The sequence below is a fragment of the Mchenga conophoros genome, linkage group LG16 (genome assembly GCF_057382185.1).
Source record: "Mchenga conophoros isolate Kocher_MC1m ecotype Shallow Benthic linkage group LG16, M_conophoros_male_GT1.1, whole genome shotgun sequence".
In the NCBI taxonomy this organism is placed as follows: domain Eukaryota; kingdom Metazoa; phylum Chordata; class Actinopteri; order Cichliformes; family Cichlidae; genus Mchenga; species Mchenga conophoros.
In genome coordinates this window covers 18434491-18455733 of record NC_140541.1, presented here as the reverse complement: position 1 = coordinate 18455733, position 21243 = coordinate 18434491, and the positions used below count along the sequence as shown (strand labels likewise).

General features: G+C 41.2%; 2 protein-coding genes across 2 annotated transcripts; one reads left to right on the top strand and one right to left on the bottom strand.

The window, feature by feature from the left end:
• Nucleotides 1–203: 203 nt before the first annotated feature.
• jam2b (junctional adhesion molecule 2b) lies at nt 204–12548 on the bottom strand. Its single transcript, XM_085249167.1, has 10 exons — nt 12426–12548; nt 6917–6982; nt 6391–6501; nt 6092–6241; nt 3267–3448; nt 3032–3140; nt 2834–2941; nt 1235–1253; nt 1103–1142; nt 204–957 (listed from the first exon to the last, which is right to left on the bottom strand). The coding sequence occupies exons 1-10, from the start codon at nt 12466–12468 to the stop codon at nt 919–921; spliced, it is 867 nt and encodes a 288-aa protein (XP_085105293.1). The 5' UTR covers nt 12469–12548; the 3' UTR covers nt 204–918.
• A 4733-nt stretch (nt 12549–17281) lies between these two features.
• LOC146556575 (uncharacterized) lies at nt 17282–20728 on the top strand. Its single transcript, XM_085249260.1, has 6 exons — nt 17282–17402; nt 17806–19020; nt 19142–19224; nt 19317–19454; nt 19640–19751; nt 20281–20728. The coding sequence occupies exons 1-6, from the start codon at nt 17360–17362 to the stop codon at nt 20346–20348; spliced, it is 1659 nt and encodes a 552-aa protein (XP_085105386.1). The 5' UTR covers nt 17282–17359; the 3' UTR covers nt 20349–20728.
• Nucleotides 20729–21243: the final 515 nt, after the last annotated feature.

The window sequence follows — 21243 nt, the reverse complement described above, 5'->3', positions numbered from 1 at the left end:
AAAGTTTGCTTTGAGAGCAGCTTTGCCCAAAATGTTGAGGATTAAATGTAAATCCTGTTTCTGTTCTTTGAAATTTGCACAAATACTTTGAACACATACCGACATTAATGTCACAGCACAAATCAGCATATTGTACTTCCCGCCCTGAGTGTGTGCCTGACTCTGTGACAGTAAATAATCCAGCTTGAATTGCAAAGAGCTTTCTTATCCTTTCTTTATTGGATTAAAGTCATCACAAGATTTGAGTACAAAACATTTACAAAGCTTCCAAAACGTCATTCAGTGTGTGCAGACACCTGTTCATCTCTCACTCAATTTATATGATCAGAATTTAAGCAAATACAACCAAAGATATAAAAATACAGAAGAGATCGGCTCACAAATAGGTTTAGAAAAATATGTAAAAACACGAAGAGAAAGATAACGACATATATAATAGTATCTCTATATGTAATATTAAGTGAAACCAGGAAGAAGGATTCGATCCATGGTTTAGTGTATGCAGTAATACTGTGGGTGGTTAGTTCCTGACCAGTAGGTGGGACTAAAGAGCCAAAACGTTCTCCAAGTAAAGGTGGAAAACCAATTTTAGAAGTGTTTTGAAACACTGAAGACAAAGAACATCGTGAAAACAGTTACACAGCATTTGATAAAGTGGTAAAGTCATACATTTTGACGTGTGCTTGAGCTACCTTTAAACTGTCAGTGCGTTATTTTATTTACAAAGCAGCAAACCTGTTGCTAAGTATTTCACGTCTTTGCTTTTGCTTGACGTTTCAAGAGGCCTCGATCTTCATCTCCATCCCAGACGGCATCGAGCAGGCGACAGTCGATCAACCTCCCGGTGTTTTGAGCAGTAACTGCAGTTACTTTGGTTTTTTGGATGGTTTGATGTCAAAGAGGAAGAAGGCTTCGCCCTCAGATCATGAAGGACTGAGTTTGTTTGTAGTGCTTGAGCTGTAGGGAGCAGAGAGACATACAGTGACACATTTCCTTTCATTAGCTTGTGCCTGGTGTTATCGGAAGCTTATCAACAGTTGCATTCCAAATGAATGCATGCAAAACAAGCCCTGATTTGATAACGAGGCCTTTGATCACTCACATTGCGGGTGGGAGGAGGAGGAGGGTTGTAGGACTTGGTGCTGAAAGGCAAGGGGGAGGGCAGTTTAGTCAACACTTATTATTTTGGAATAACAATAAGGGCAACATGCAGGGCGGAAGAAGAAACTCTCACCTTTTTGTTTTCTTGCTCTCTGTTCGAATAAAAAACAAAGAAAAAATTAGTCAATACATGAAAATTTGTCAGTTGTGGTCACAATACCTCAATTCTGGGAGAACTCGAAAATACAGAGATTTACTCAAGTAGTCATTTTTATGTTTAACTGAAGTTTTTCTTATTAGTTCTGTTGGGTCTCTACCAAACCCTTCATTTAGTCACCAAATGTGTCTTTCTGTTATTTGGTGCTAAGTCCGGTTGTGCAAAGAGAGTTTATTGATGAAAACAACTGCTTGCAAGAAACAGTGATAAGAAGAGCAGTAAAACAGTAAATCTGAAAGCAGTAAAATCCAAACAATTGAAAGGGGTTTTTTTAGGTAAGGCTTTAAATGCAGGAAGGATTCTTTCACGAGAGCATTTTTAAATGGTGACACTATGTTACTACATATATCAGAGTTGTTTTCTCTGTGCTTCTCACCTTATTGTTGTTTTCAAAACATTAGCATGAGCATTAGAATTACAACCTGATCAGAAGAATAACCAAATACTTTCTGCAAAAACTATTCATTTTAATATGAAAGACTGGCAAAGAGGACCTCTTCCACCCAAATAGCTCTTGGATATTTGATAAAGTACCGTGTTCAGAAACACATACACGTGATTGTTCTCATTCTAATTTTGTTTACAATTAAACTTTGCATTTGTCAACTCAATCCTGTTCCACGGCCATAGACGAAATTCATCTAATCTGGTATTTATTTTTTTTTAAATAAAAGGCTGAATCCATTGCTGACAGCCTAAAAAAATAGCTGCTCACTCATCTGGTTGCTTAGGTGCAGATCAATAAATTGACATGCACTCTGAGAAACAAGTCCAAATGGATGGACTAAATATAAGTGAAGGTGTGAAAAAACAACACGTTCTCACTCCCAAAGCGTAACATTTTACGCTAGGTGACAAATCATCGGTATATTACGCTTTTGGTCACCCAACACATCCCTATATTACGAGTTCGAGAACCGTTTGGAATGAATCTACACATGTACGTTTATTTTACTTAAATCGCTTTGGAAAACACTATATAATATGATTAAGGTGGTGGTTAGGGCTGGAATACACAGCTGGGTGGTGTGTTACAGCGGGAGTATCATTCGATTTCATGCACAATCCGGTGCGTAGCATAGGAACGCAGACGGTCACCTTTCACATTCCCATGGAACGCCTCGGGACGTGACAAATCGTTGGCATATTACGCGAATAATGCAGAATTATTACATGACAGGACGCACTCGAGTGTTTTTCTCACACGCCTAAACGCGCTCTTTTATCCTGTTTTCCTTCTCTCACCCCAACCGGTCACAGCAGATGGCCCCGCCCCTCGCTGAGCCTGGTTCTGCCGGAGGTTTCTTCCTGTTAAAAGGGAGTTTTTCCTTCCCACTGTCGCCAAAGTGCTTGCTCATAGGGGCTCATAGGATTGTTGGGTTTTTCTCTGCATGTATTATTGTAGGATCTACCTTACAATATAAAGCTCTTGAGGCGACTGTTGTTGTGATTTGGCGCTGTATAAATAAAATTGAATTGAATTGAACACATTTGTGGCAGCACTGCACTACTTACTTTTGCAGCAGCCTCGGTGTCGGCAGACACACACACAGATGCAGCAGAAAAGCATGAACGCTGCCAAACCTGCAGCACCTGCTATTAAAATCGTCATATTCAAAGGATCTGGAAGCAGCAGAATCAGATTTTTTTTTAATATTTGGTCTCCAGAGCGTGATGCATAATCTCCAGTGAGTACTTTCTTAAAATACTTACAGTCAATAACTTTGAGTTGTTGGGCCACACAGCTCTTGGGCGCCCCCACACTGTTGGAGGACTCACAGCGATACATCCCTGCATCCACCTTGGACACACTTTTAAACTTCTGCTCCAGACAAACAGAGGCAGGCGGCAGGGTACACGAAAGGAATAACAGTTGTGTTTTTGGACCCTTGTATAACATTCTGTACATTATATTATATTGTATTTGAAAACTTTAGGTAGCACTCACCAGTGTGCCCTTGTTTGTGTCAATGCTGTAAGGAGTCTCTCCCGTGGCTGTTAGTGCCTTGTTGTCTTTGTACCAGCGGTAGGTAGCGGGAGGCACACTCAGTTTGTCCTTACAGAGAAGCTCCAGGCCTGACCCTACAAACACAGAGCTTGGCACGTTGCAGGAAGGGACATGAGGCGGCACTGAGAGGGGGGAAAGACAGAGAAAGGTAAAACTATATATTTTTTAAATATATTATGTTTTCAATTTGTAAGACAACACGAAAGTCTCCCTACAAATGCTTAAAATGTTAACATCTGCATAGTGTAATATCACTTAATAGACTTTTTTAGGCAAAACTAGAGAGGTCTGATGATTCCTTTTGTTATAAATTATGTCAGATTGATGTATTGATCTGGAAGTGCATTTCCTGCAGCCACCAACCAAGTGTCTATTCAGCCAAACATGTTTCCCATACATCACTCCAGAGATATCAGTCAAAGTGAGGCTTTCACACGTGCCAGCTGGGAGGCTGCCAACCAGGAACTCCACCAACAAAAAACATTTGTGCGATCATTCTTTTATCTTTACAATGTCCACAAATGACCAACATGTGAGCATCGACCTACATTGAAATCTAACAATGTAAAAGAAACTGTGTGTAGTTTTACCACAATATGATGACACGTGTGACTTCACGACTTGTATTAAGAGTGCCAACAGAATTTATCCGTGAAACTCTTGTTTTGCAACCATGTTATTTTTGTGAAAGTATATATGTAATCACCTCAAATGACATTTAGATTTAATAATAATGAGGCTTTTTTTCAATAAGTTGGTGAATAATCTTAAAGAAAATTAAACTACACTGGCACAAAACAGTCTGCCTGTTGCAACATATCCTAATGGAAGAGATTATAAAGTTTATAAGAAGTTGTTATTTGCACAATTTCTGTGGTTTGCCAAATATATCTCACATACTCTGTAAACTCATTACTTCATGCTGCAAACTGCAAAACCCCCAAAATCTAAATTCTCTTTGGAAATGTAAATAAAATGGGAACAATATCAAAGGGCATCCAGAGGTATTTCTATGTGCGTGCTGGACCTTCACGTGGAAACTAGAAGCTTGGATCTTTGTGCTATGGCAGGAATGCATAAACTACTGAGTCGTTATCCTCGAACCTCAGAGAAACAACCATATCTCTTCGAGCAGGAATGCACAAAATAGTCAATTCATTTATAATTTCTGAAAGCTGAGTGAGGCAATGTAGACTTTTGCCTGACAGCCTTGAGTTCAAACGTTCAGTGCAGAGTATATTCACATGTACCGCACAGGGAAGAACACAACATTGTGTTTCCTTTAAAAGTACCATATGTGTCTTGATTAAAATCACAATGAAAATAAAGAATATATATATTATTATACATTATACAAGTTATGAATCTAATGTTACTTTTCCCATTTTTTCTCATTTCAAGCTGAGGATGTGTCAAAGAAACCATTTTTACCTATTTCCAAAAGATACGAAATAACTCTATTTTCTCTTTGAATGAAATGTCAAAATGTCTTCGACATCACAAAGTTCATCTTGATCTGAAGTGAGATAACCTAACATCCCACATCATATAATACCACACTTCACTGATGGCTAGTGGGTGGCTGGCCTAACATTCATAGCAGCAGGGTGGCTGATTTGATTTCATCTGGCTAGCACTTTTACACATTTAAGTTTTAAAAATGTTGAAACACAAAAAATCAACCTGATTTATTAATAGATTGTCATTTTTAACACCTATGCACTACCAAGCCGCTCGGATATTGTGTAACAGCTCGTTTGCGCTCACCATTTTCGGTGTGGTGAACAGCACCGTACAACAAAAGTGGCAGAAAAGGTCTCAGGGATTTCATTGGATGTGTCCAAATTCAGGGATCGCATCCTCAAAAGGACGTAAAGACAGAGACGCACAGAAGTTCTTAGCTGTTAAACTGGATGCTCTGCTCCTGTCACCTAGCAACCATTACCATGTATCTTGGACATCAACATTTGACAGAAATGGAGAAAATCTTTGTTCTATATCATTTTTTTTACCTTAATGGAGAAAATTATGATGTATCTGTTGTTAAATGAACACGACATTTGAATTTGCACAACATTTGTCGCCTCACTGTGATGTAATTGAAGGATGACACACCTTCTGCTTTCAGTTTTGACTTCTTTTCCACATATACGAGCGCCGATGTGGAGGTTTTGCCTGAGTGGAGACACCTGATGTAAACAGTACAGACCTGTGGTGATTTCACTGTCTGTGCAAAACAACCCATGTGCCAAGCATAATGGAGAGTTCTACTAAAGTTAGCATGCTAATAAAGTCATGGTGGTCCAAAGGTTAATGTAATATGGCTATAGCCTGAGATGGGGTAGTTACTCAGAGTAGCACCCTGTACAGCAGTCCAACATAAACGGATCGGGCACTGAGGTAACAGTTATAATTTCCTATCCATAGCAGAGCGGATTCAGAGTGGCTGCTCCATGCTATCAAGAAACTGCTTCTATCGTAAATTACTCCACATATTGCACCTTTAACGACTGTCCTCACCCTAATCTCACAATTCAGGTGAGGGAGGCTTGTGTGAATTGTTTGCAGTTATTTGTGCAATACAATCACATTTAAAAGATTTGCTGTGAATCCTCCTGGTTCCACCAACATGTACGTTATTGTTTCACATGTCACATCACAGGAGTTAAGTACCATTGACTTGCACCCTGAAATAGTTTAGTGTTCACCTCTTACACAGATCTGTCCTATCCCTATCCTTATGTACGTTCGTAATATATTCATACCAAGAACATTAAGTGTCACAGTGGCCTCTCCGAGGTTGACGTGATCCTCGCTGGCTGTCACCTCACAGCGGTACTCCCCTGAATCTTTCTGAGTGACGGAGTGTATCGTCAGCGTCGCTCCCTCTATCTTAGCCCGTCCAGCGTAAGACCCTAAAGTGCAAAAGACGGAGAATGATGAACAAAGAAAACAATCAAAGCAAAGTGTCAGCAAACATAAAAAAAAAGGCCACACAAAATCTTCTTTATTAAATCAGGTTAAGTTTAAAAACAAATGCGTGCAGTAATGATCCGTCACTCACCTGTGAATTTGTGATTAAAGTAAACAAAAGTCACCCCCTTTCCTTTCTTCTTCCACTCGATTCGAGGGTTCTGATCTTTCTCTGTCTTGAACTCACAGGACAGCACAGCGTCTAAAAGTAAAAGTAAAACAATATTCATCTTTAATCCTTACGTTACCTTTTTTAATGTCTCAAACTAATTGATTTTTACCAACTCATGCACACTCATGACTACGGATGATGTATTTCTTTATTTATATCCATGTATTCTGAAATATATTCTGGTAGTTGCAATTTTCAATAAAGAATAATTATTTGAAAGTGTTCAGTTAACATGAATGTGTTTTTTAGAGGAGAAAAAGACAGAAATTGGACAATATGATATTAGATATGTTTATATCTAGTTTGTTGTTTTCCTATTATTTGGAATTACAATAGGTTAAATATGAAATATATTTTATTAAGATGAAACAATAAGACTGTGGCCATTTTAAGATAGCAGACAAATTATGTTCAGGAATGTGAAAAACTGCAGCGTCGGTCTCACCAGTGTGCTCGTGAACCTCCACTTTGGGTTTACTGCTGCTTACTGTCACTGATAAACTGACAGGACCTGCAGAAGAGAGAAGATCAGCGTCCTGTGAAAGACCAGTTTTACTCTCAGACCATCGAGTACAATCTTTAAATGTTTACTGGAGCACATAAATGGAAATGTTAAACATCTTTATAGTTTCAGATCAAGGAGCTACATGGTAAACCATCAGACACAAGAAGCTTACTCATATGTAAACAGGACGTTTGCTTAATGCTTGGTTTTTGTGTGGAAGCAGTCGCACTCACACACATTTGACTTTCCAGTCGAAGCCTTAACGCAAAGTATAGAACAGCAGTAATAACCTGTGGGGCTTGAATGTTCTCACAACGCAAAATGTTCTTCACAAGAAAAGTTTCAAACTGCAACTGGTGCCCATAAACATAGTAATACATGCCGACAGAGACAAACAGACACTGAGTGTGGAGCTACATCCTGGTGGTGCCAGGAGCGGTGCTGTGCAGGAATGCAAGTGATGGATGGCCCTCTGACAAGCTGCTTTAAGGCGACCTGATAACCGCCTTCAGTGATCTGTCCCTTCAGCACACGCAATCAAACACCCACGTTTACCTCGACATTAAGCAGACGCCTTCAGAAAGAGATAAGAGAAAATAATTTAGAGTGACACGCCACCTAAAAAATAAATAAACGCTTCAAACGTGGCTGTAAAATCTGACTTTTATATTATTGGCAAGCAATTTTGCTGGAAATAAAGTTTTTATTGTAGAACTTGGAAGCTTCGCAGAGGTTGCTGTTACAGGATACTCCCTTGACATCACGTAAACTGAAGCGGAGCTGCTTTGTGAAACTTAAATGTGTCACGTGACCATCAGCTGTAAGTGTGCTTTAAGTAAAAAAAAAATAAACATTTGAAAGCAGCAGAGAGGAGACTGGTAGTAAAACTGAATTACATAACAGGCTTGTACTTGAGGATTAAAGATGGGGAGAAAGTGGGCTGGAACGGTCCTTCAGTTAACGAGCAGTTAAATCCGATAAACAGATTAATGCATATTACTGACCAATGAGTTAATTTTTCATGTGCTGTAGACTGACAGTATGGATTATGCTCAGTAATAACAAAATAATGATATCCCACAGCCCACTTGTGCTTTTAACGCATCTTTTCTTTTCTTTTTAACGGTGTTCAAAGTTTCAGTCACTCCGTCCAGCATTTAGCGATACAGAAGAGGAGCGAGCATGAACTGAGTGACATTTTTTTGGCTGGTGATTTCAAATAAAACTTGCAAACAGCTCGAAAAATACGACAAATATGTGGTAAAAACATTGTGTGACAAAGTACTTCTGTGCAGTCTTACATAAAATAACTGCTAATAAATGCATAGTTGTAAATGTGAGAGATGGAGAAAGAGGTAAGAAAAGAGAGGACAAGAAGATTTTTAAGGGTAGGAAATGGTCATCAAGTGAAATCGGTTTAACTTGAAACTTGAAATTTAAATCTTACATATAATGTCCTAATTGATTTTAGAGTTTTTAAACCCGATTTTGGAATTATACATGTGACAAACTAATTGAAGCTTACAAATTCTATGCTATTCAAATTTGCGTGAAAATACCAAGCAGTCTGGTAAAGTTTAGTGTTGGCTAAACCGATACGTTTGCAGTATTGTAGTGACGTTTACTGGTGCACAGCAGGCTGTGTTGTCCGTGGGCAATGTTAGGATGTATATAAAGGGTAGGAGATACAGGAGAGGTGGAGGAAGATCTCAGCCTGGGTGTTTATTGTCTTATGTAGTCTGGAAGAAGAGTGGATGGTGGGGTGGGTGCAGTTTTCTCTGTGGTGGGGTTGGGTGGACTGTCCCGGGCTCTGTGGGGCCGGGCGGCGCTGCTGCACTGGGCCCCGGTCTGGATGGGCCTGGGCCCCCTTTACCTGGCGGGTCGCGGAGTATGGGGGTGCCTACTGGGGTCAGCGGGGGAGCTGGCCCCAGGGAGGGGTCACTTGCCCCTCCCTTCCTTTCCTCCCCATCTCCAGCTGCCTCCCTCTTCCCGCTCCACCACAACCACCCACACATGCAGGGCCTTGGAGGGCTTGGGTATGTCACCAGGGTGCAGAGGAGGCTACCCCCCCCCCCCCCCTCTGTCCCCTTCTGGCTGCCTCTGCCTCAATTTTATCCCACAACTTAGACATTCACATTACTCACACTCTCATTACACATACATATAGGATCTTGGGGGTGGGCACGATACACGGAGTCCAAAGTACCATCAGGGTGTACACCCCACCCCTGGCATCGTTGCCCACCTCTCAATTTTAAATACACGTAGACATTGAGGGCTAGCAGGAGGGACCATGCGCTTACCTGCTGCTCTCTGGCAGGTAGCTCCATGCCCTCCTGGGTTTTAAATGCACCTTAGAACACACATGCATCAACACTACAATGAGCGGGTGGAGGGAGGTTTGGAGTCTTCTCTCACCCCCATTCTCTGCGACCTGCTGGAGCAGGGGGGCTAGGAGGAGGAGTTGGCCGTCCGACTGCGGTCTGGAGTGTGGAGCCTTCCTGCTGCTGCGGAGTCGGGGCGGTCTGCCTCCCCCCACCGCAGGGAAAAGGGAAACACCACCTGGGTCTGGGTGCAGTTCCCCCCTCCAGGGGCAAGGGCACCTAGACCCGGTTTGTAGAGTACGCTTGGGGAGTGTGATTGTGTGTACAGCGTCTCTTTATGTCTGTCTCCACGTTGGTTGAGTGTGGAGTAAGTGCATATGAGAGCATGAGGGTGGGAATGGATGTTTGTATCTGTGTGTGCCTGTATGTCTGTGTCTATATGTCAGGTTGGGTGTCAGGCGCCACCTCTCTGGGGACATCTCAGGCCCTCCAAGGTTTGGAGGCCTATCTCCCCCTACCACCACTTCCCCTGCCAGTGGTGGACCCCCTCAGACATCGGTGCGTTGGTGGTTCTTTGTGTCCGGGGATGGGCGTCCAGGTACACACCGGCTCACTCCTTGGCGGCCGCTTATCGGGGCCTGGAGCCTGGGGCTCGCTCGGGCCACTTCGGAGGTGGGGTGCCCCCGGCCTCTCGGCCTGGGGCTCGGTCACTCAGGCGCAGCTGGCTGCCGGCGGAGCTCACGGGCGCGTCACTGCAACTCCCCCTGGCTTCTGCTCCGCGGCTGCTGAGTGAGCCCTCATCTGGGACTCTCCTCAGCTCTTTCCGGGACAGTGGCGCAGCTGCCCCTCTGTTGGTCTTCCTTGGTCTCTTGTGTTCTGGGGGCCTCTGGATGTCTGGAGTTTTGATCTCCTCCACACCTGCTTCACGCCCTGGAGGACGGGGCTGTGGCCCCCCCCCCCACACCCTCTAGCAGATTATTACATGAAGGAACCTTTTAAAAAACAAAAAACAAGCGCGTCCATGCTCACAGGTGTACACACGGGTGATCACACCCACAAACTACACCCTTTTTGGCTCCTACCTCAAAGCACACTGTGTTCTGTTGATCTTATGTGCTGCACAATAATGTTTAACATTTAGTATTTACTGTCATATTCCCATATATCATTGTGATGCTGTTTATTCTATTACTCTTGTTCTCTTCTGCTTGCTTTCTTTTTTCTTTCTCAACAGGTGATCCAGGTGATCGATATATATGCATTTTTTTTTTCTCTGCCCGTTCTGTTGGTTTTTGTCTTTTGCCCTTCTCCCCCGTCCCTCTTCTCAGCTTTCTCTCTTTCCCTCTTTCTTTCTCCCCTTCTAAAAAAAAAAAAAAAAAAAAAAGGATGTATATAAAGGGTAGCAAACATCAGTTTATTTTTCACATGATGATTCTGATCAGACTCGCTCTCTGAATTCTAACTTTTATATTAGCTGGATTGTGTCAACAGCTGAAAATCAGAAGCCTTTGCTTATATCTTGTTTTTAAAAAACAGTTAACAATAATGTAGCAGCACAGGTCAGCTGATTAAAACCTCTACAGATTTTAAAAAATAAATAAAAATTATATTGGAGCCCAAAAAACATCATATTGTAACTTATTTCTTAGTAATTCTTTTTCCAATGCTACACCCAAACTACACCTGCCAAATCCCACTTTAACCCCTGACTAGCGATGTAGCGATGCATGTTTCTTGTGTGGCACACTCTGTGTGTGTGTGTGTGTGTGTGTGTGTGTGTGTGTGTGTGTGTGTGTGTGTGTGTGTGTGTGTGTGTGTGTGTGTGTGTGTTGCACACAAAGCCATTCTTTATGACAGTAACCTTACCCTTCTCAGCTGGCATAGCATACACATGCACAGACATCTGTAAAACACACTTGTGAGGATCTCTGCTGACTGATCCTGAACACCCTGCACTCTTTTACTTTTACTTTAATACAGAATGCATAATAACGGTGTTTTAACACTACATATTTTATTTTATTCAAATGTGCACTTGAAAACCCTAAAACTTAATCCGCTTCTACTATTAAAAAAAGTTACGTGTTTTAGGGTTTCTGCTGTTTTAAGGAGACATTGTAACCTAACTGAAAAACCACCTATGATACCTCCTGTGCAGTAATGAAAAAAATATTTTCAGAGTATATTAAAAGGCAGTGTGTCTAAACAAACAGATTGTAATCGTTTCATCTCTACAAGGACTTTTGGTCCTCACATGTAAATACAAGAAAAATCAAAACACATGCACGTCAAAGACGCAATTAACTGCGTAAAACATGTTGTTTGGACGACAGCCTTTGGCCTTTAAGATTCCCACAGCAGCATCAAATGCATTTTTTCTTTACTGCTTTTTCATCTCAGTCCAATTAACAACTAAGGGTCAGTCAGGGGCTATCTTCCCTGAAACTCTGGGATCTCAATCTCCTCCGCGGGGGTCACGTGATCCGTCTCATCAGCCCGTGGATCTCGGGTTCAAACAGCATCAGAGCGGGTTCAGTGTAAACATGAAGCCCAGCCACTCCCTGCACAATCTCTACCCCCACTGCACTCCCCAAACACATCGCACCTCCTCCGCGCTGTCTGTGAAATCACGCACAAGCTCTACAACTCACACACTAATAATCAATCAATAAATATCAGAGCCTCGTAAATGCCCGTTTTGACACTTAGCCTACATGCAGTCGTTTCTAAAGTTGTTAATTTGGCCCAAAATTACATTTTGTTTCGGTGGCCTCTTGCAGCTTAATAAGATAAAACTTGAGTTGCATAATCACGTAAGACGGTGGTATGTGTTGTTTTCTTTAGTAAAATAAAGTAGGTCCTTAACTGTTATATTGCAATAGAATGAAAGAAAGAGGAGAAAATGCGTAATTACATATTTATAAGTCTGTAAAAAGGTCTGACATTAAAATAAATAAATGCATAAAACATGTAGTTCAACCTCACATCGCGTATGGATACATGTTTGCACTGTTACTGTGTATAAATGCAACGTAAAAATTGGCTGACTCTAAAAGCTCCACACACTCTCTGATTCAGTATCAAAACAGAAATTGTTGAAGTTTTGAACACAATAAAAAGCTCACTGTGCAAAATGGTGATGAGCAGAAGCAGCGCCAGCATCTTCATGGCTTTTCTCGGGTGTCGGAGCTCTTTCCTGAGGTCTGTCGGTGTCCGTGGAGCAGATGAGTTTTACTCTAAACTCTCTGCAGCTTCTTCAAGTTTCATGTGCAACGGCCACGTGCGCGCTCACGTATCCCGGACAACTTACGGGGCGCGTGCACAAGTTCAGGGTGACCACCCCCTCTTCTCAGACAAAGCTCTCAGAGGAAACATGAGCCTTTCTTTCTGACAGGGGGACCTGCCCGGCTGTAGTAGTATCGAGTAGTAATGTAGTAGTAATGAGAAAGGAAGCTTTTGAATGGTTTCTTCAGCCATTAAACACAAAAGCGTTTGAGGATTCGTTACATGAAACACATTTTTATTAACTACATTGTCACTAAGCTCTTTGGAATTTTTTGTACATCACATCATTTTTGTAGTCTCTAGAGACCACAGACTGTATATAAAAGATGGAAATAGATTGTTCTTCACACTTTGAAGCCTCAGCCTAAAGGGTTTTAAAATCCCTGTGAATATTTCGTGAGTCAAAATATTTTTCGGACTCACGTATTCTTAATGCAGCAGTTCAACTGACCATGTCATTTCACTGGCATTTATTTTTGTAACCTACTGAGATTTTTCCAGTTTCTTGTGTCGGAACAACAAGTGCGCTCATAGGCTCTCTGAAAGGATTTACCTGCCTCCACAGATGTGCTCCCAAGAGTTCAAACTGGCACACTGAAACATATACGAAAGCGGCCGTGATCCAGCTTCAACTGCTGGATCAAACTATGGAGATCTCCCAGTTGCTGCTGTCTCGTGAAAATGGGATGAAATCAGAATGCCCATTTCCTCCTTTTCTTGTTTAAGAACGTGTTGAGTTTCTTGTGTTGGGTGTGTATATAACTCACACGGCAAGTTCCGATCTGTAAAATTGAGAATTTCATGTTGATTTTTCACAACGTGTTCAGTGTATAATGGCCTTTAGTTTTACCTGCTGCCATCACAGTATTTTGACACCATATGTGAGTGGGTGAATTTGATTGAGAGGGTTGACTGCTAATTTATCCACTAATGCTGGCTAGCAAGCTGAATCGTTTTTTCCCAGTCAGGCAACAAAGAAACATCAAAATAATATTTACATGTTTGTTTTGCCTTTCGCTGACTAATATAGGGTTAGTCACTAATGATGACTTAGACCTCAGGGGGTTGAAAGGTTCCAATAGCAACAGTTTAGTGACTTCAGAGGTGAAACCTGCTGACAGCTGCCTGGTCTGGACAGTCAAAGCAGCCACACCAAAACTCTAGTATCAAAGTGGACGAATTATAGAAAAAACATTTTCCCAAAATAAAGTTGTTATGAAAAGGAGAAAGTAGCTATAGATACTAAAACTTTAGGAGCCAGCTTCAAGTGGGCCTGACACGTCAACTTTGGCTTCAGTTTCTAGCACTTAAGGTTGTTGCTTGGTAGAGACAAACGACTGAACGAAAGCTAAAAATTACTGGATGTACATTCATCGTGTAAATTATTTTTATATGTTATTTATCCTTTACACAAATATGAGTAAGAGCAGGAGTGAAAACATGGACCATTTATAAGCCAAGGGACCCAAACTAATGGTTGGACATTCTCCTTCAGTATTTTCTGGAAGAGAGCAGAATTCATGGTTTCATCCTGAAGCAGCAAAGCAGCCCCAGACCATCAAACTACCACCACCATCTTTGACTGCTGGTATGATGTTCTTTTATGATATTCTGTGTTAGTTTTACACCAGATGTGACGGGACTCAAACCTTGCTAAAAGTTTAATTTTGTCTCATCAGTCCACAGAATATTTTCCCAAAAGTCAAATCATCAGGATGTTTTCTGGCAAATGTGAGTCGAGACTTTGTGGAGTTTTTTACTCAGCAGAAATCTCCCATGGATGAGACAAGTGAGGCCTGCAGTTCTTTTAGATGTTGTTCTGGGTTCTTTTGTGGCCTCCTAGATGAGTTGAAAGTGCGCTCTTGGAGTAATTTTGGTAGGTTGGCCACTCCTGGGAAGGTTCACCACTGTTCCAAGTTTTCTCCAGTCATGAATAATGGCTCTCACTGTGGTCCACCGGAGTCCCAAACCATGCAGCAACTCCAGAATTGCAGTTGTAGAGGTAACTGTACTGTAAAGGGCTCTGTTCATGAAAGGCTTTTATATAGTACAAATAAATGTATTTGATGCCTTTGTGTTTCTACTTATTTTAAGTATTTCTTGGGAACATGTAACCCTTTGCCTGCATATAAAGAATGGAAATCACAGAGGTTGGAGTTTTCCATATGTCTGCAGTGATGAGCCTAAGTCGGAGAGAAGTGGCAGCTGCTGCTGAGCTACTGTGTCTCTGGCTATTAGGTTTCTCACCACCAGCGCCCACACAACGGTACATTGTCACTCATTCTGGTTAATGTGCACACATGCTTACATTTGTGGCCATACGCACACACAAAGACACACACGGGGGACATACATCCAGACACGTGTGCGTAAGTACACACAAAGAGAAACAGTGAAACACTAACTCCCTAAATCTCAGCTGCAACACCTGTTCACAATCGACAGTCCCAGCTGCTCTGCTCGGAGCGGGACACACTGATGTCATGTAACACACACATGCACATGCATAGCAGCACATCTCAGCAACCACTGCTCACTTTACACAAACATACAGAAACAAAGTCAGTCAGATAGTGAATCTCAGAGGACGGGTGACTTTCAAATGCACGGTGACCTTTGATAACAGCCAGCGGAGCAGCTGTCCACCTCACACTTTACTACAACAAAAACCTGATTTGTTCTTTGTAAGAGCATAACCAAGAGATGCATGAAACCTGATCCAGCTATAACTGTAAGTTTTATTAAAAAGCAAAGTTTTAAACATATTCTTAAAAGTAGAGTGGTTGTCTGTCTCCTGAACCCAAACTGGGAGCTGCCAAAGTTATCAGAGATCCCAGCTCTGTTTTGTTGATATCACTCAAACCAACAACCTTGAGCCACACTATGAGATCAGGACTGTCGCTGTGCTCACCCTTGCTCTCATCACAGAGTTTCTAAAATATTTAATACAGTCATTCATACAAAAAACAAAGAGAGACTGCAATAATCCCCATGGTGTTCAGCGTAAGAGTATCCAACATACTCTTAGAAAGCAGCAGTCTACTGGCCGACGATCTCTTTCTTAATAAATCAAACAGCGACATTCAGCAACTTGTAAAACCTGAACATATCACAGAGGATCAGGATTTGACCACAGTCCATGAATATTGAGCGACACAGCTGCCATTTAATGTTAGGCTTTGGTTTGGTGGAAACTGAATGGAGTGAAAATCCAAGTGACAACAGGTGCACTGGAGAGGCAACAACACGACAACCCTCCCCAAAAAAGGGAAAGGCTTTGAAGCTGGTGGCCACAGACTGGCTCTTTCCTGACTGATTTTTCTCTACTTTTGCTTTCTGTTATTGTCTGTCACTGCTGTAATATGAGACGGTCCCTGCAGCACATTCAGGATCCACAGATAGTGCAGCTCCTCCAGGATGTCACATCCATAGGTGCCTGACATGTTTCGGTTGGATAAACTGTAATTGCTTCCATTAAATCCATCAGAGATTTTCCTTCATTTGCATTTTTTTTCCCGACTGACTACTTAAAGAAAGTCACTGTAAGGGTGTGAGAACCTTTTCCGTAGATGTGCATTATGGGGTTCACTGCTTTTTGCTGTATTGTTGTATGCTTTAATGGTAGAAGTGCAGAGAATGAGAAGCCTAAAAACATCAAAACAAGCTCTATATCTGATAAACACCTTTAGTTTTTACTGTGAAGGGATGAAGATATTATATTTGCATGTGAACTAGATGGAGAATATTTACATTTCGTTGCACTGAATATTGATTTTATTTGCTTTTACTGCAAATTAAAAGCACTGGTCCTAATTTTGTCCAAGAGAGAAAATGATAATAGTAATAATAAATTAATAATCAGTATCTGACTGTGTGGTGGGTTATTGTGGAGACACATGACAATTATTCCTGTACAAACTTTTGATGTTATAGCTTGTAAGGTTAGTTTGTTAGGTAAATATCAACATGCCTTACTAGGAAACTATATACTTTCATACTGTATTTCTTTAAGACAGTCTTCAGCTTTTACTACTCAGTTGTAAAAGGCCGATGAAGTACTGCCGTCACCCTGATGTGTGGGTGGGCATCATAGACGCCTGAATTTGTAAATACGATAACTCCAGAAGGAAGTCATCTATTTTCAAAGTGATAACATTGGTTTAGCTACTAAAAATCTTGTAAGAGTTTGAAGCTCAGCGATGCTGAACTCAACGTCATGCTCAACGTTCTAGGATTTTCACATTTATACCATAGACGCGTTTACTAGGAGGCTTAGAGATAACACCGGCATCCGCCAATATTTCTTTATATCTGTTGTCAAGCACGCTTTTTGTTCTACTTCCTAAAACTATCAAAGTTCAACCAACAGATAAACAAGCAGTTTACGTTTTCAGTTTTTATTTGCTCACGTGTCAGGCGTCGAAAACAAGCGCACGTGAAAACAGTGATCAGATTTCATGTCTCTTACTGACATCATTTATTACTCTGATCTGTTTGGAGGTCAGACCTCTGAATCAAGTCTGCAGCCCTGAACAACATGAACTTTATACTTCGCCAGAAGGAAACAAAGAAAAAAAACAGCACTTTAGACAAGATAAGGGAGGGAGACGACCCACCTTTATGAGTTTATGGGAAATTTAAATGAAATGGGAGGGACTAACACTATTTATAAAGATTCAAAGTGCACAATCCAACAGTTGAAGCCCAGATGCTAAACATTAATGGTCAGTCAGTCTACAGTCAATGAAACAGTTTTACAGATTTTGACATCTAGATGAAGATGAAGACGCCAGCGCTGCTCTCACTGAGCCTTGCAGGTAAGAGGCTGCTCGAGCGTGACCGATCTGTGCTCTTTACGGTCTTTTTCTCCTAAATAGCTGAAATCAATTTAGATTTGAAGTCATTTGTAAGATGTAATCAATCAAATGAAAACATTTCATTCACTCATTATGAGCTGCTTTCTAGGTGTTATATTGATATAACAGCTAGTAATGATTATGTTGCTATTTTTAATGGGTTAGAACATTTACAACTTCACTTATATAGTGTTTCAAAACCAAAGCTGGGTTGAGGATTGTTAGCTATTGAACTGAACAGGCCTACCAGGCTCCCCCACAATTAGAAGGTAGATCACCACCAAAAAAAGACATAGCATTTGTTATTAAAGTTTGATGTCTGTGTGATTTCTTCAGTAATTATTCAAATATTTTCTCTTTGCAGTGGCTCTGGCATTGCCAGCACTACCCCGTGGTGTGGAAAAAAGTCCAGTTTTAACTAAAGAAAACCAGCTCCCTCTGCTGGGAGACTCGGTTCCACTGCAGGGTCATGTACAGGTGGAGAATCCTGCACCACAGGCCGTACTACCCTCCAAAGAGCAGCAGGAAAAAGTGGCTGAAGAAGACCTGAAGCAGAATGTGGCAGAACTAGAGGTTAAAGTAAAGCCAGATGAAGAGCAAGAGGTGAAAGCAGAGCCTGAGGCTGAGGCTGAGGTGGAGAAAGCAGGTGTAGTGGAACTAGAAGTCAAAGTGAAGCCAGAAGTTAAGGTGGAGGAAAAGTCTGAAGCACAGCAAGAAGCTAAAGCAGAGGTTCCTGTGGAAGCTGAGGCTCAAATGGCTGGAGTTAATCCAGAAGGTGAGGGTGACCAAGAGCTCAAAGATGACCCCGAGTTCCAGGTGGAGTCAGAGGTAAAAGTTGAGCCAGATCAACTTCTAATGGAGCTAGAACCTGAGGAGAAGCACATGTTAGATGAAGAAAATTATCAGGAGCCTATGCAGCTTCAAGCTCACTCTGGTCTGGAAGAAGAAGAAGAAGAGTACGAAGAAAAGGTAGAAGAAGCAGAAGAAGAAAGTCACAATGACATGGTGGATGAGTTAGAGCCTCTAGATGATGACAACCTGTTTGAATCAGAACTGACAGAAGAAGAAAAGGCTGCAAATGCAGAATTTCAGAGTCAAGAGTCACTCATTGAACCTAAGCCAGAGGAGGAGGAGGAGGAGGAGGCGAAAAATGAAATGGTGGATGAGCCAATCATGGAGTTAGAGCCTCTAGATGATAATAGCCCAGCTGAACCTTTGCCAGAAGAGGAGTTGTTCATGAGGAAGCGGGACTATGCTTTAGATCAAGAACCAGTGATGGAACTGGAGCCTGAGATGATGGAAGAGCCTTTTCAAAATCCTAGTATCTTGGAAGAAGGGCCAGCGCTGGACATAATGGAGCAGCCAGTGTCACTTATGGAAAACTATTTTCCAAATGAAGAAGCTAAGATGGCAGCGAGGTCTGAAGAACAGGAATCCCCACTCGCAGGGGAAGAAAAATCACAAGTGCAGCTCTATGGAGAGCCAGAAACAGAAGACCAGATTGAGCCTGATGATGGTGAGCCGACTGGTCTGGTGTCAGAAGAAGAAAATCGTAGCAGGTTCAAACAAGCCATGCAAGGTAAAACACCCATACTGAATATGCACAAAGAAAGTAATTAGAGTGACAGAAATGTAGTCATGTGTGCATATTCTGAGGCCAGCTAAATTACTAAATGTTGTAATCTCAATTTTCACCACAGGGCGGCGCTCTTGCCCTGGTGTAGTACTAGGAGAGAAGTGTTACCAGTTCTTTAAAGGGCCAAAGACGCCTGCAAATGCTGAGGTATTCATGCATCCTCTGTAATTCCATTTAAGCACCAATGACTCCATATAAACTCTGACATTAATGTGGATCTTTCACTGTTTCCTTTTTAGCTTTTTTGCCAAACGTTCCCCGGTGGCCATCTGGCCTCCATCACAAGCAATCACAACCACGCTGAGCTGATGAAGATGATACTGAAGGAAAATGGAAAGTATACGCGCACATGGATTGGAGGGCTTCGATTTCTAGACGTATGTATTTTGAGCTGGGGATCTGTGGAGGTCTTGAACTTGTTGAGCGCACAAAATAATGATTTACCTTTGTATTAACTGCACTATGAGACCTTGTTCGTGTCCCTGATGTGTTGTATCTAGAGACTCATTATGTTAAACTACTGCTCTTGATTAACTCTCATTAATCTCTTGTTACATGTCAGACTGGTCGCTTCATCTGGTTGGACGGGTCCAAATGGGACTACGCTGATTGGCTGTCAGGGGAGCCCAATAACACAGCAAATAAGGAGAACTGCCTGGAAGTTCTGCCTTGGGGTATGAGTCGGTTTAATCCAAGATGTTTATTTTAGTTCATTTTCCTCCATTTGTGTTAATTCATTTTTGTTTTTAGCATTTTTTTTTAGCATCACTAACGCACAGATACCAGTGTTACAAAGCTGAAAGAAGCCCAAAATACAGAAATAGTGGTGGTGGTGCTTGTGAAAATTTATGCGGAACAATTCTGCAATCTAGGTGCAATCTAGCTCCTAAAACAGTGTTTATCTGATTATACTTACATGGACTTTCTTTCTTTCTTTCTTTCTTTCTTTCTTTCTTTCTTTATTTAAAAGGATAATCTGTCTGTGTTGTTGCAAATTATGCAAAAATTTGTAGTTATGTTAGTTAAATCGAACTTTTCCCAAACTCATAAGATGGCTCTGAATTAATTATTCAACCAGTCAGTAAGAAGTTACGTTGCTGAATAAATATGATTAATGTATTCAATAAAGCTGAACTGATCTCACATTAAATTATTAGACACACTTACTTTATTTCTTACCCTGTGTTTGTCCGTCTTTTTCAGGAAACGGGAAGTTTAACGACTTTACGTGCTGGGAACCCCAGGCTTTCATCTGCTCCTATTACAATTAGTTAATGTACAGTGAGGTGTTTTTCTTATCCTTGTCAGATGCTGGGTGCTGAGTTTGAACTTTTTTTCCCCCTTTACTTGCAGTTTATCTTAAATTGGAAAGTAAATGATTAGAAACCATGAACTGTCAGCATCTGTTAGTCACGGGACTCTTCATTTACCTGCATTAACCTCAGTTAGGACGCTCTGGTTATTTCACATTTGAAAGTAAATTTTTTGTAAATGAGTCCCATCCATCGTTTTGTTTAAATGCAATATTGCCTATTTGGTATTTAGAAATATAATAAATAAATAAAGAAGTCACATTTAATAAAGTTAGACAAAATGTATGGACAATGTTGTTTTTGATAATACGGCTTGTTGTGTAAATAAAGGAAATTTGATATTTTATTCTTGAGTTTTTCATTATTACCATCACACTTTAAGTATAGTTAAAGTATAGTGTTGTGGTATAGTCAGTGTGTTATTATTAAATGTGTTTAAGAGCTTTTTTTTCTTGTTTCTTACTATGCTTTATCATTTGTATACATAATTGTATAAGCACTCACCTGCCAGTTTATTAGGTGCATCTGTTCAAATGTTTGTTAAATTAAAATATCACCCAGTCATATGGGAGCAAGTAGACCAGGTCAACACAGCCTGCTGTAGTTCACACCGAGCATCATAACAGGGAGGAGAGGTGATTTCAGCACCCATCTCTAAGGTTTACAGAGAATGGTCCAAAGAAGAGAAAATATCCAGTGAGCTGCAGTCCTCTGATGTAAAATGCAGTGTTGATGCCTAAAGTGAGAAGAAAATGTCCCGACTGCTTTGAGCTGATTGGAAGCCTGTGTATGAACCAGTGTATGCAGAAGAGCATCTCTTAAAGCACAACAGATAGAACCTTGAAGTGGACGG

Bases quoted from the DNA above. Each gene is read 5' to 3' on its own strand.
- jam2b (XM_085249167.1), bottom strand. From the start codon at position 12,468: ATGAAGATGCTGGCGCTGCTTCTGCTCATCACCATTTTGCACA. The intron at 6,983-12,425 runs GTGAGCTTTTTA...TCTCTTCTGCAG, and splicing joins GCTCATCACCATTTTGCACA to GTCCTGTCAGTTTATCAGTG. The intron at 3,449-6,091 runs GTATGAATATAT...CCCCCCTCTCAG, and splicing joins TGTGACACTTAATGTTCTTG to TGCCGCCTCATGTCCCTTCC.
- LOC146556575 (XM_085249260.1), top strand. From the start codon at position 17,360: ATGAAGATGAAGACGCCAGCGCTGCTCTCACTGAGCCTTGCAG. The intron at 19,021-19,141 runs GTAAAACACCCA...TTTTCACCACAG, and splicing joins GTTCAAACAAGCCATGCAAG to GGCGGCGCTCTTGCCCTGGT. The intron at 19,455-19,639 runs GTATGTATTTTG...GTTACATGTCAG, and splicing joins GAGGGCTTCGATTTCTAGAC to ACTGGTCGCTTCATCTGGTT.